Source organism: Melopsittacus undulatus, chromosome 5 (assembly GCF_012275295.1).
Source record: "Melopsittacus undulatus isolate bMelUnd1 chromosome 5, bMelUnd1.mat.Z, whole genome shotgun sequence".
Classification (NCBI taxonomy): domain Eukaryota; kingdom Metazoa; phylum Chordata; class Aves; order Psittaciformes; family Psittaculidae; genus Melopsittacus; species Melopsittacus undulatus.
This window is the reverse complement of record NC_047531.1, coordinates 65,853,942-65,869,530: the sequence shown is the minus strand read 5'-3', so window position 1 is coordinate 65,869,530 and position 15,589 is coordinate 65,853,942. Positions and strand designations below refer to the sequence as shown.

The 15,589-nt window shown below is 38.9% G+C and overlaps 1 protein-coding gene across 1 annotated transcript in view; it reads right to left on the bottom strand.

Annotated features, from left to right (window-relative positions):
• The window catches only part of TRHDE (thyrotropin releasing hormone degrading enzyme), a 213,510-nt gene that overhangs the window by 59,121 nt on the left and 138,800 nt on the right, over positions 1–15,589 (bottom strand). The window contains exons 8-9 of the mRNA XM_034063129.1: positions 14,150–14,215; positions 12,112–12,299 (exon numbers count right to left, since the gene is read on the bottom strand). Coding sequence (XP_033919020.1) covers positions 12,112–12,299; positions 14,150–14,215 — 254 coding nt within the window. The remainder of the gene's footprint in view (positions 1–12,111; positions 12,300–14,149; positions 14,216–15,589) is intronic.

Sequence of the window (15,589 nt, the reverse complement as noted above, 5' to 3'; positions counted from 1 at the left end):
CTGGGGGAAGAAGGAGGAAGTGGGATATGTTTGGAGCGATGGGATTTATCTTTGTAAGTAACTGTTAGTCATGATGGAGCCCTGCTTTCCTGGAGATGGCTGAATACCTGCTTGCTGATGTGAAGGGGTGAATAATTTCTTGTTTTGCTTTGCTTGTGTGCACAGCTTTTGCTTTACTTATAAAACTGTCTTTACCCAAGAGTTTTCTGTCTTACTCTCCTGATTCTTTCCTTCCTCCCACCAGAGGGGTGGGTGAGCAAGCAGCTTTGTGGTGCTTAGTTGCTGGCTAGGATTAAACTACAATGCAACAAGAAGGCCTTTGCTTTCAGTGAATTTTGAATATTAACATAGTGTAAGGTATAAAGGTAAGTAAACAGAAAATCTGAAAGTGTATTCAACTAATCTATGAAATTACAAGCCTTGTTGCTGTGGTACCTGGAAACATTTATTCCTAGGCTGAGAGCACTAATACACATAAGGTGATCAGTGGGAAACAAGTGAAAGCTGTTGGAAGAGCTTTAGAGCTCCCTGCTACAGAAAGAGATTATACATGAACCGCAACTCAGCAGTACCAGGGTAAAATTTTGTAAGCCACACTTTCTAGAGAGATTGTGTTGGAAAAATAATTTACAAGCATCACAGAAATTTTCCCAGGTTATACATATAGTATACATATAGTATTTCATTCAGAAAAGAGTATTTCAGGTTCCACGGGAAGCTCATGTGACTATCACAGGAAATAACATAGTTCTATTAAGTGTGATTCTACAGTGTTATTTCTGTTTAATGGACAAGGAGTTGATGATACATTCATGTTGTGAATATCATTCTCACAAGACTGAAGAGCACAGAGATTTCATTAGATTTAATACATGCCAGTAAAGTGATTGTAGGCTGCACCCAGAGGCATAACACAGCAGAAGATGTTATTCCCACTCTCACAAGTATCACACCTCCTACAGTGAGCCAGGGTGTCAAGGGATTCCTTGTACCCTGTCAGCATGGAGGATGGCAGACAGGAAGGAAAGATTTCACAAACTGTGCAGCAAAGATAAATACAAAATGAAAAATTGATAAAGGAGAACAATTTGAAGGAACTGAGATCAGCTGAGTACAGCTCAGAGGCATTTACTGATCATCTGCATATGCCCAGTGTGGTCTTAACTCCTGTGCTCAGAGTGAGAAGAAGTTTAGTGCAAGAAGCAAAATGTTTAGTGCAAGCAACAATGAGAAACAGGTGAAAATCACAGGTGAATGTAACTACAAGTGGGATGAAAAAAGCAAACAGCAGACTTTTTAATCAAGTAAGAAGTTGGAATTAACCAACTTGAAGTCAGAAAGGACAGCACTTAGGTTTTATTTACTGGAATAAGCTTGCTGGTGCCTGAACTGGACAGGACTTCCACAGGTCCTGCAGACAGACGATTTCTGACTACAACACTTTATGCCATGAGGAAATGAAGAGAGCAGGACAAGTGTACCACACCACATTACTTGCGGGATGCATATCAAGTGTTTGCTGGCTTGAGCAAAATGAAGAAATGAAATGGTATTAAGGTTGGGATTCTGGGGTTTTAGGGGCTCTGCCCTCACCCAAGTCTAACAGACTGGCCAATGAAAAAAAGGGAAGCTAAGGGGGAAAAGGGGTCAGAGAAGTTAATAACAGTGATAACATGACTGACAAAGACTGAAAGCAAAAGACTGTGGAAATATTTACTCCCTGATCATTCCGGACTATGCTGGGCAGGCATTTCCAGTCCCTTTACAAACGAAAGGTAATAATTTAGACTTCTGGTGGGCTCTGTGAATTAAAGACAGTGCTCCAGCATAGCCCTTAGGAAGCTCTATCTGACTACTTTTTTCATCCAAGACTCCAGACATAACGGAATTAGGGTGTCATGTAATACACATATGGAATTGCCTAAGCAGATGACTGCAACTGAGACACACGAGTCAGAAATTAATGGTTTTCATGTTCATGTCTTCTATAACCAACAGGTCAAAACCTAACAGAGCTTTTTGTATCAGTTTCTTCTTTCTCACTAATGCCTTACCTATGGAAGAATTCAAGTTTTTAGTCACAGAAACTTATCAACCAAAACCGTCCAGAGGGGACAGCTCTAACAGGTACTGCCAGGCAGAGAATGGCTTGACCACCTGTTTGATCTTAATAGGCTCCACAGCAGAAGTGTCAGTTTTTGAGGAGTACTGCAAGTTTTTAATAGAAGTGAACTTAATAGATGCTTCACAGATTAAATCAATCTGTAGAGCAGTCTTGCCTTTTAACTACTAATATTTATCTACTTTGAGGTTTTCAAAGCCTCTAATTGGACATGCAGTTGTACCTAAAAATACTTAATATGTATTTCAGAGGGAAGAAAAACCTGGGGATTTGGAAGGTATTTGGAATTGTAGGCCTATTATAATTTTGAATACAAATTATACTTAGCTGAATACATGAAGGAAACTATGGATAATATTTATAGTTTGCAGAAATACTTAGAATTGCATGAGAGGGTGACTAGGAAGTTTATATTCTACTCTTGACAGATGCTAGCACTTCTGAGATGACTTGCTTCTGATAGTAAGCCTTTTTTTTGCAGTTCTGCCTCAATACAGCTGCTAATTTTGCAGATTTGTCTATTATGTACACTTTCATTCAGAAACTCATGTTAAAAAAGCAATCATATTGGAATATTCTAAAATAATTGTTGATAGTTCTTCTAAGAGTATTTCTAGAATAGATCATGGGTTGTTTGGGTTTTTTTCTGTATAAGTATCTAAATACAAAGATATAAAGGGAAAAACATTTTCAGTGCCAATACAGGATTGCTGAAATATATTTTAGAGGCATGTATTTCAGTACAGTCTTTGACACTGAATTCATCTGTAACCAGAATAGTGATTAACATGTTTAACAGCAATGTACTTTGTGGTTTTCCTTTACTCTGCCACAGTTCTGATTCTTCATGGATTTTACAAGAATATTTGGAATAATTTTCAGCAATAAATAAGTCCTAGAGCTGAAATAGGGGAAAAAAAAATACATTCTCCAGGAGTCTTATGTCAAATACAATGCAAATGCAATGTAACCATAAAATTCCAGAGATAAGGTTTCAGTGTATATCAGCAGCACTAGCATGAAAAAACCATGTGTGGCTCTGCACTGTGGGACTGCCTTAAGCTGACAGCATGCATATTCCATGAGAAAACAGCTGTGTATCTTTGGCCATCCTATACGAACCCCACTCTCTTTTGGTCTGATTGTTTTTTAAGGGTGGACACAAGGTAATTTAAATGGGTTAACTTGAATTAAATTACCCAATTTGCAAAGAAAATAAATTACATTATCTGATAATCATAAAATATTCTCTGACTATGATTATCTGATTACTAAACCTTCTATAAAGTTCTGTGCAGTTTTAGATTAACATTTCATACCAAAATAGGTTCTAAATCAGGCAGCTATAAATATTATGGGGCTCTCTAAAACTGACCCATTTCAGTGTCAGTGCTAGCAGAGTACCTTAGTAAATTTAGAAAAATTGTGTAAGCAAAGAACAAATGCTACAAATTCTTTGTCAGTACATGCTTTCTCCTCTCTGCCTAACATCACCTTTTCACACTAAACCACAAAATGCTTCATTTTCAAAAGTGACAAGCAATTTTGGGTGCTGAGTCAGAGATGGATAGAAAGAAGATGGTTTTAAGCATTGTTAAGTCCATTCTAACAGCGCCTCTTTACCCTCCAAAAAAGGCTCTTAATCTCTCTGGCATCCTCTGCTCAGCTTTGTACCAGTACAAAACATCCTTACAGAATAGCACAGGTGGAGCTGTTCGTGCTGTCCTTTACCCATGAGCATAGGCACTTGACTACAGAGTGCAGATCTGAGATTTCTCCATACAGAGCAGAAGGATACCTTATGGGCTAAAGAGGTAGGCCCACTAGTAGGAATTAATAGCATCTTAGCTGTGCCTACCATACTCCAACTTGTTCTCAGAGACTTACTGCCAAGCATTTCTCAGTATATTCCAATGTTCAGTTCTAATTTTTACTACTGTGAATTTAAGAGAGATGAAAATATAATTCCTACTATAGTTTCTCTTTCCTCAGTAAACTTCCCTAAATGTCCTCCACCAATATATCTCCTCGATAAAATCTGAGATTCTACTACTGAGCATTAAGGCTCACAGGGAAATAAGGCAAAAAAATCCATTATTGGCAACTTAAGAAAGAAAAAAAAAGTTATAAAAAGGAAGCATGTTAGTAGTTTCATACTCTGATCTATAATGAGGAATCTACATCTCTGTTTTTTACAAAACCAACAAAATATGATATTTATCCAGCTTCTCCCCTTCCATTATTCTTGTCTCTGTCAAATGCTGCTTGTGCTTTCCTCAATCTGCTCATTACTTCTCTAAAATCCCCATCTTAACCACCTTCTCCATTCCCCTGGTTTTCCGTGTTTGCCCATTCCAGCTACACAACTTTAACGCTTTCAACTACAGCTCCTGTCTGCATCCTGCCACACAGCATTCCCTTTCCCTCTCCCTGCATGTTAGGCAGCTCCCCACCAGCATTAGCACTGCTGCCCTCATTCTCCTCTTCACCTACCCACCTCACTCTGAATTAAAACAGTGCTGCCCGCAAGTACACACTCCTTCACTTACCATGAAATTGATTTAATTAATGTTAGTTAACTAGTTTGGGTATCTAGCAAGTTTCAAGAGTTAGCATTAGCAAATACAAGGAAAGTGACACAGTCTACAGTGGTAACAAATAAGCAGCAGTTTTTCCTTGTCAGCCTAACTTCTGTCACAATACTAGTGCTGCCACTGCACAGGAAGCAATGAGACGATGTACCAATTCTGTCTTCTTTAGCATTCTACAGTTCTAACACTGAAAGCTGCCCATATCCTGTGCACCAGATTCTATTCACAAATAGAAGCTATGAAATGGTTTTGGAAATAAAGTGTTAAATTCCAGCTGCCATTTCTGAGCTCATTGCTAGCAGCAAAACCTTGCTGAAGAGACATCAGCACAGATATGTGCAGGAACAAATTCTAAGAACATTCCCTATTCTGATTTAATAATAATGCAACAATCAGAGAGCCTCTAAAAAAATCCTACTGCAGCAAGCAATGTGCAGTGCAAGTAGTGGGCTGGCAAACACCAGCACCTCAGATCAAAGGGGCTCCTCCTGCTTGTGCCTGGGGCAGACAGGCTTCCTCGCGGTCACTCACAGAAGCAGCCCTTCTTGCCGGCTAGTTTGGAGGATCAGCACCCTGCACTGTCCTCTCTCAGGCTGCTGGGGTTAAGGACTGTCCCTAGACACATTTAAGGACAAAATCTATTGGTGTTATAGAGCTATCCTCTACTAACAACTAGTGTACACATAAAGAGAAGGAGCTCCCTGCACTTTTTCACTCTTCTGCAAGAACAAATTTTTTAAATCCATGCCTGACCAGCAAAAAAAAAAACTAGTTAAATCAATATCCAGCTGTGTTCACACACAGTTCTGTGCTCCACTAAGGATTCTTGACTTTTTAATCTCATTCCTTGATAATTCCATTTTCTCTGTGCCTAATACACTGGTATCTTCCTCTCCTGGAGCTTATTCCCTTCATCATTATTATAGCTGATATAGAGGCACTCAGGTCAGTCAAGATGAACCAGAGTACCACATCTGCTCCCTAGGCAGCAACACAAAAGTTGTTTCTAGTAGAAATGCTGATATAAGCGCAATCTTTCAGGTATAGTAAAGATGAAAGGCGTAGCAAGAAAACACTCAAAGGACATGAGAAAATAGAAGATTAGAGGATATTTCCCACAGACAGGGAAGTAAATGAGCACTTCTTCTTCTATTTATATTTTGTTAGCCCTTTTTCCTCAGCTTATTGAACAATATTTGTCCATATTATGGTCCTTTTTATTACATAATTAATACTACATATGCTACATTATTCCTCAATTGCTCTAAGAAGATCTTAAATATACTTAAGAGCATTCCCCTTGTGCTCTTAACATTTTGTGTTGTGTTTAACCAGCCCCTCAGCTGACAAGAAGACAGAGTATGTTCCCCATCACTGCCCAAGTGATAACACCATACAAATAAGGATACACATGGCAATATTAAAACACAGCTATGCTTTTACTATTCAAATAATTATCAGGGAAGGGACAAGCAAAGTCCTTTTCCCACAAAGCTTGAATAAATGAGCTTTGTGTAGGAAATTCAGAAGAGACTTGAAGGGAAATAAATTCTGCAGTTAATCATTCATCTTGGAGTGACTGCTGAGTAGCTCTGCTGCTCATTGTAAAGCCTTTCAGTTGTCGTAATTACTACATGGTGTTAGACCCATGAGTCTGTACAGCTCTAGTTTTGCTGGTCATGTCCCTGGTTTGCACAATTAGACTGAATTTTTCCTAGTCCAGCCACACAAAGAAATCACAGAGGATCACCACACTACAGCATGTATGTATACCCTGTCTGTATCCTGGTTTATACTTCTTCCTTTTTTCTCTTTCCTCACAGCTAGGAATGTGTGTCAATGCTTAGCAAGACATTTCCCTTTAGGAGATTATAATAAACAAGCAAAGATTAGTTATGGAAACTGCATGCATGATAAGAACACTATACAAGTGAGTACTACCTCAGTAACATGAACTTAATTATTTTGATAACATTGGAAAGGTTATTTCTCCGCTTTTGAAGAGACAAGCTCTGCATATTTTTTAAAGGCAAAACTTAAACCTATAACCAGAAAGCTTTGGTCTGCTCTTCAGTACAGTATATAAAAGGTTTATGGATTTCATCAGAACTGATTAGTTTATTGTCTAGACCACAGATTATTTTTCATAAGATTTCTTGTCATATCTGTGAGCCATTCCTGTAATGATGGATGAGACTAGTGCCTTAAAATCATCATTTTCTCTGTCAGCAGGGAAACTCACTGAACCCTGTCAGATGGAATATCACTTCTTCTCCTGCAGCCTCACAATGTAAGGGCATAATCTGCTCTCACAGGGGTATACAGGAGTCCAGGATTGAAACTACACATAACTAAAGCATTGTTATTCAGGGGAAGAATATGAATTACACAGTTATTACAGGAGTTTTAAACTTTCGCTTGGATAAGCTGAAATTGCTACTGAAACATTTTACGACCCACAGTCTTTGACATTCAAATCAAAGCCCATGATTTTGGCCCTTCTGAGAAATGGCATTCCTAGAAACAGTGTCTGTCAATGTTAGTTTTATTCCCTCATAAAATGAGAACTATGTATCATGTGAAGCACAAGTGTCAAGTAAAATCTGTATTCAGTTTGCAAAGAAGTGAAATTGTGTACCCTCTATAATTTCAGGCCAATTGTTAGAGCTTGGCATGCTGTACAGTTGATTTATGCAAATAAATCACAGTTTATACATACATGGCCCTTGAAACACATTTTTTTCTGCAGTTTTAGAGAAAATTAGTCTAACTGCACATAACATGGGAAAATCAACTTTATGCAATCATTCGCTTCTGCAGTGGAAGACACATATTAATGGACTACACAGGATTAGGAGTAAACCACCGCCAAAGGTATCAACAGTTTTCACTTTTACCACTTATCACATAGAAATATCTGCTTACTGCTTCTATATCCCTCTATATGCTTTCAGAGAGAAACATCGAATACAGTGGTTCACATTTCATTTTTAACAGTTAATTGCTGCACAAATATGTAGCATAAAGCACAGATATAAAATTGTTCTAAAGCATTTACTTGCCTCTTTATTTACATTTCTTATACAGCAGATACATCTGAAAGACTTACTCTGAAATGACTCTAAAGTAAAGCAAAGTTAAATTTCCCCAGAGAGGGTCTGAAGCAGAAGTTTAAACTTCTCATCACTTTGAAGGCAATAGAACTGACGTTTATTGCTGTGCCATGCCAAACTACAGCCCCACCTCTGGATAACTGAACACTATATGGCAGATGGATGCTTTAAGAACCTTCCCCAGAGCCTGCCAGTGCATATTGTGTTGTCTGTTTAGATGATAAACTACCTGGAAAGGCCTGGACCTGTACATTTTTCTATGTTTTGTGCAGCTTTACTCTTTACGGGGTTTAAAATGATCATCACGATTAATCCATGGATAAACTACCCTAAGGAAGCCAATGTTGCTTGCCCTAAAAGAGCATGGCCTTAAATGTGGCATAAATACCATTTGCTCCCTGTTATTTACAGTGCCTATTATGGTTCCCCAGGGAGCCATGCATCCAAGGCCTAATTCATGGGTCTCACAGGGGAGATGAGCACCAACTTTACTGGACTGTGAATTAGGCCACTGATAGGTTACACCCTCAAAGCCTGCAGGCTGAGATTATATATGCGTATATATATACACTTCTGTGCCTCCCACAACATCTACCCATGTTATCAGGCCTTACTGGATGTCAGTAAACCCTTGCCAGCTTCCTGACCTACCTGCAGAATCAGTCAGAATACTGCATTAGTGTTGAATGTCCATCAATCCACTGTTTCCATTTCAGTTATCACCCTCTTTTGTGTACTTGTAGAAAAACTGTCCCCTTTGTAATATGCCATAAAAACTTCAATTCTTGCAATGTTAAAAAAAAAGGTAATGTATCATGAGTTATCAAATTACTTCACATTACTGGGATTTTCCCTATCTACTGCTTTCACCATAATTGAAGCAATAGTGAATTTTTCCAACAGAGAAAAAAAAAAGGCACCCAAAAAATTTAAGAAACTCAGAAATGTCAAAAAGAATATACCTATATAAACACCAGAAAAAAAAATCTAAGTCATTGCTTGCAGAAAGATTAAATTTATTTTCAGTATTTTAATCTTTTTCTACTTAATTTGGTGGTATGAAATGACATTTAATGTCACAGAGCCATTATGCATACCAGGCCACATGCAACTGTGGGCATTATACCAACAAATTGTATAGTTATTGTTATAATGTTCTGTTCACTAATTTATAACTAAACCATAGGACTTAAATATAAATTCATGGATGACTTTTGAAAGGTGAATGGCACAGATAAATTTCACTCTTTGCTGGATATATACAGTTCCTGTTCTTTGGTATTTATAATTATGTAACATGAGTTTCAAATACCTTCAACTGTGAAGCGGCAAATTAGCTCCATCATCTAACTGGCTGAACACCCCATCTGTAAAGCCTTCCTTGGACAAGAGGCTTCCTTCCCATTTGTGGTTAACAGGACATGAAAGCACAGACTAAAACAAAGGGGGAAGAGAACAGGAAAGAGACTTGCCAAAGGGGATACATATAATATGTACTTATATGTTGTAATATTATATATATATCCTTTCTATATTATTATTATATGTATATTATATGTATCTCCTGTACTGCTTGTTGGAACAGTAAATTCATGGCAGGGCTCAAACTGGTATCTTTTGCTGTGCTTTCTATAGCATTAAATCTGTCTTCCAATGTTTAGAAATCATAATTGCTACAAAATCTCTAAACAAAAGAAAGTCAGTATAACTTGCCCTGCTGGTGTAGAAAACACTACCCTTCCACATATCACAGCATACAATTTGAATTCTGAATTAATGTCACATGAAAATAAAACAAAGTCTAATTCTCATGTGTATTGGGTTTGTGTGGAGAGGTTGCAGGGGGAGCTACAGAGCTGGTTTCTGTGAGAAGCTGCCAGAAGCTCCACTCATCTCCAACTGAACTTATTATGTCTGCTGACTCCAAAACAGACCACTGGACTGGTGATGGTGGTAACACCTCTGGGATAACATATTTAAGAAGGGGCAAACCCCAAACCTGCATAACTGCAGCTGGAGACAGCAATGAGAATGTGTGAGTGCAAAAGCTCTGCAGACACCCGGATCAGTGCAGAACAAGGGCAGGAGATGCTCCAGGCACCAGAGCAGAGATTCCACTGCAGCTCGTGGTGCAGCCCATGGCGAGGCAGCTGTGCCCCTGTAGCCCACAGAGGTCCATGGTGGAGCAGATTTCACCTGCAGCCCATGGAGGACCTCACACCAGAGGAGGGGGATGCCCAAAGGAGGCTGTGACCCTGTGGGAAGCCTGCACTGGAGCAGGCTTCTGGCAGGACCTGTGGCCCCGTACAAAGAGGAGCCCACACTGGAGCGGGTTTGCTGCAGGACTGGTGACCTCACAGGGGACCCAGGCTGGAGCAGTCTGTGCCTGAAGGGCTGCACCCATGGAAGGGACCCAGGCTGGAGCAGAGTGTGAAGAACTGCAGCCTGTGGGAAGGACTCACATAGGAGAAGCTCATGGAGGACTGTCTCCTTCTGGAGGGACCCCACACTGGAGCAGGGGAAGAGTGTGAGGAGTCCTCCCCTGAGGCGGAAGGAGCAGCAAAGACAACATGTGATGAACTGACTGCAACCCTAGTTCCCCACCCTGTGCCACCTGGGGGAAGGAGGTAGAGAAAATTGGGAGTCTGGGAAGAAGGGAGGGGTTTGAAAAGGTGTTTTAAGATTTCTTTTTATGTTCTCATTACCCTACTCTGATTTGATTGTTAATAAATCAAATTAATGTTTCCCCAAGTCAAATCTGTTCTGCCTGTGACAGTAATCGGGTGAGTGATCTCTCCCTGTCCTTATTTCAACCCACCAGCCATTCATTATATTTTCTCTACCCTGTCCAACTGAGTAGGGGAGTGATAGAATGACTTTGGTAGGCACCTGGTGTCCAGTCAGAGTCAACCTGTCATATCATCCCTAATATTACACCTTACAAAACATTTACATACCTAGTAGTCTTTACTCGTGAATTACAGCAGCAGTATTACAATCAATACTGCCTACCTAGCAAATCTATTTAAGAAAGTCTCTAAAGTAATTAAAAGGATTAACATCTCTGTTTTAATCTATCAAAAAAACTAATAATCTCTGTTTTTCTGAGTAACCTCTCTCACACTGCACCAAACTGTGAGTCACAAACTCTTGCAACAGTTCACATTCAATTGTTTTATCTCTTTTTGCATAGGAATTCACTTTGGGCCAGAACGTAAACAGATGCTTACTACCCTGCTAGCATGTTCCAACAGAGCCAGAAAAAAACACTATTTACTCTGTGTCATGTTTGAGTTCCATAACATTTATATTCTGAAAAAGGATAATGAATTCTAAACATTTCCCAATAAATGTAACTATATTCTTAGGCCTTCCTCAACAGAGCTCCACACATGTCAATCAAATTTTGTATTAAATTTTACCTTTAGATGATTTAAATCTACTGGACAAACAGAGTACTCAATGGCGACAGTGTGCCCTCTTTCCTGCTGAGCATGAACAGGCGAACACAGAAACTTCTAAGGCTGTCTTGTAATTCTCTATCATTAGTCCTATACTCTTGGCCTTAAAATTTGATTCTAAAACTGCTTTAAACGGTAAGATGAGGATAACACCAGGCACGAATGTCAGCCTGTTTCTGGGATGAAGAAGTGTGTGGAGTCATCTGGGAGCAGGAGAAAAGCAATCTAAGGAGTAGAAAAAGGTCAGGGGCAGAGATGCCTAAATGCCTGCTGATTTCGGCCAATATAATGGTCCCCACAGGACCAGCTCAGCTGGCTTCAAAAATGAACAGCTGGAATCCCCTGCCTTGTACAGAGGTCCAGTTCAGCTCTTGACTGCTTCCGTAGTCAAGTGAGGTATGTATCTGACACACAGTTACATCTGCATACTTAATCTATAAACATGGAGAGGTCCACTCCAAAGAATTACTTAAAAAGAAGTATCAGACCTTCCAACCACATTCCAAATTACATCACGGACAAAATCAAAAGAATAGAAGAGGAAACAGATGTGTGATGTAAGATGTACGACAGTCACAGAGGAAACTGTCAGGATGAAAATGGGCACATTAAAAGCTTATCTTGTTCTATTAATGTAATGACTTCTTTTCAGTTCTTTTAACTAGCCTCATCTTTACTGCATTTCAAATGGAAGGGTCACCACATGCTACTGATACCAAGCAAAGCTCAGAGGTGTCTAAAGAGCCATCTTCATAAAAGTACACGCATGAAGCACTTAAACAACCCTAACCTCTTGAAAGATATTAATTGAGGAATGTAAGTACCTGCTGTCTCCAAGGGCAGGATCCTTGGGTTTAGCATCAATATCATAAACAAAACGCTCTTGAGAGATCACTATGACACTGTCTGTAGTTTCATTTCCCAAGATAGTGATGACAGGATAACCCATCTGTAGTGTCCACTGATCCATTACTTGTTGGATATTTACAGATTTTCCAACCCTTTTTAATGCCTACAAGAGAAAAATAAAAGTTTCAATATGTTGAAGCATAATCCAACATATAAAACTCTTTTTTTTTTGTCCCAGAGACCATAATCAGTTTTTTAAATGAACATCACTTACACACACATTTACACCCAGTACACATACACTCTACATGATTTAAACAAGTCTCTGTCCATCTTAAGAGTAAGCATTGAGCAATCCTGCCATAGAGAAGGACAGTCAGGAAGTCATGTTTCCCACATCATTCAGGCTGTAACACAAGAAACAACCTGCTTTGCAGGGTTTTAACAAGAGCCACAGAAAAAATACTGGGTGGCTGTCTCCAAAGGATATTTTAGACCAACCAGAGTTAAAAAAGACTCAGTTGATGCAGGGTGCCTACAAAGATGTATATTCAAAGGGCCTGATTTCTAAGTGCAGAGCTTCTGTTCTGAGAATCAAATGACTAGTTACTTGAAAATATTGTCCCTCATGCCCAAAGTGAGGCTATGAATACCAAGGTAACCCCAGCTGTTTCATGAACTGCACCTGTCACAACACATGGAGGATTAATATGTTCTCATTTGATACCATATGTCAACAAAAATGCTGGTTTATAAGTGGATTTTCATCTGAAACAAAAAGAGAAACTATGACATCATGGGAGATGAGACTGGGTATGAGAAGATTGACTACTATCATCTATTCTTCAGTGACAGAAATATCCTTAACTGCCAAACAGTCCTGGATTACAAACTGAGCAACCTCTCATAAATACACGAACCCAGCAAGAAGTCTTCGAAACTGAAGCTGCAATTGCGATGCATTAAGAACAAAGCAGCTGGCAACAAACATGCTTACAGATGAGGCAAACAGAATTACCAGCCTTAACAATGGACTTAAGCATACAGTATAGCTGTAGTGGTTATACATAATACAGTCACAGCTTTGTTGTATTTTATCAGGTGTGGGTTATGTTGGTTTTTCAATATTATGCTCATCCCTCTGACATTCCATCACCCAGAGCTATCCTAAAGGCTTTAACAGAAGAAGACACCAGGTGAGAAGCAAGAAATATTTTTGCAGTGGCATTTAACTTCAAATTCAGACATAGATTTAAGAGCATGACTGCATGTTTTATGTCTCGACTCTCATTAATAGTCAATACAGGCTCAGTTCAGTTGCCCACACATAGGTGGTTATTGTCATTTGACATGACACCAAAAGAGTACAAATTTCTCCACAAATTTCTCCACAAATCTTGTGACATATCAGTTAGATCCACCCGAATGTAAGCAAGAATTTTAGGCATGCTTGGCTCACTTTATGAAAATTAAACTCTGTGCAAATAGATCCCTAGACCTTTGAGCAGAGCAACCAAAGGGAGCATGGACATAGCAACTGTAAGTCTCTACAGCATGCCAAATGTTACAGTAAGTAGTTATCTGTTTACACCAGACTTCAAAGCTTTAACAGTTTTGCCATTCACACAAATCATAAATCCATACAAAATCACAAACATGCCTGATGTAAATGCCAATGCTCAGCACTTTAATGTGCTTTCCAGCTTATGAGCCTTAGCATGCTGCTACTAAAGTCAATGAACACAGATTCCATGAAGTATCTTTTACTGAACACCAGTGACATAGCACAAGCAAGGAAATATATTTTAACATAACAAAGAATAGAAATGCTGCAAAAAACATATTTTATTGTTGCCACTAGGTTAACTGAAATGGAATTTCTTTGCATCAATTTTTATATTTGCTTTGGTGTCTGAAGATTTCAATATGCACTATTCACTCCTAACCTCACCACGAAAAACATTACAGTAAATTCTTGCTTCTCCCTCAGTGCAATAGATTAAAGCTTTTTACCTTTGACAGTGTGTTCCAGAGATCATTTCTGGCTGCATTACCATATTTGTGAATGGTTAAATAGTCCTATAGAAATAAAAATACGAATCAGTATCCTATACACAAGGCAAACAACTAGAGCTGTGAATCACTGTTATTAGAAGTTAAAGCACATCAATGTTTGCATTTGTCAAAAATCTAGAAATATACAATATGTTAATCCAAAGGGAATAAATAAACAGGTTCTTAACCTAGTTTACAATGCAAAGACTGTTGCTAAAAATTTCATTTATGGCATTCAATACTCTTCTGCGTAAGCCACTCTATAAGCTAAATATTTTGAATATACATTTAAATTACTTGTCTAACCTCAGAAGGGTTTCCTAGGTAATTCTCGGCAACAAAAGGAGAAGCTGACAAATCACAGTTGCAGTTCCTATTTTAGCAGGTCATTCTGCATCTAATGTCAAAAATTCACTCACTCGGGTGACAAATGCATTTGCTACAAAATATTTAACTGAGCGGTAGCCTATCTGAACTACAAACTCTTATGCAGGCAGATCCCTATGCTTCCATGTTAAAATACATCTTTCTGGCAACTAGGGTTGTAACAGGTTATCACAAAGGGTCTCCACAACTGGGAGTGGTGGAAGAGGGGTGACAGGTACCCGACTCTGCTTGTGCATGTGTGTTTTCATGACATATGTGACTCAGAAACTGAAGAGGTTATAAACTGAATACTTTCACTTATTCAGCTGCAGTTACAATGACTGAGGGTCCATTCTTCTCCCTTAGCAGCCAGAAAGCTGATCCCTGGTAAGCTACCATCATATTAAATTAACTTCCCAAATTAATAGTTTAATCATATGACCAGGTTAGGTCTGGGCCTATCAGGCACAAAAGGCTTCCAGTTTTGGTAGAGACAACACAGTTAGTTTCCTACCATTCTGTGTCCCTAGAGAGCAGCTCATTCAATTAAAGAAATTAAATTAAGCAATGATTATTTGAATAACATACATTTTAAGCATTTTGATTGGAAGAATTAAGTGAAAAAACACATTCGAGGTTGTAAATCAATGTGTTCTCCTGCATTTGAATTTCTACAATCTCCACTTTACACAATGGCTGCAGACAAACCCTAATTTACAGCACAATGATAAAACTGGGACAAATTTGCTGACTCTGTTATCTGTGCTTTTTGTGAAGTAAGATACTTTGGGAATAATTAGTATTTGGAAAGAAAATTTTCTGATACACAAATTGTAGCACCTGTGACAGATTTAGCTTTTGTCAGCCAACTCATAGTACAAGAAGCAGCAACTCCCATTTAATCACAGGCTAGGAAGGCTAAATGAGAACACTAACTCTGTAAATGCAGTGCAGAGTCTTAACAATGTCATGAGACTAACTTGGAAAAAAAGACAATATTATACAGGCTGCACCTACAGCACACTGTGCTTC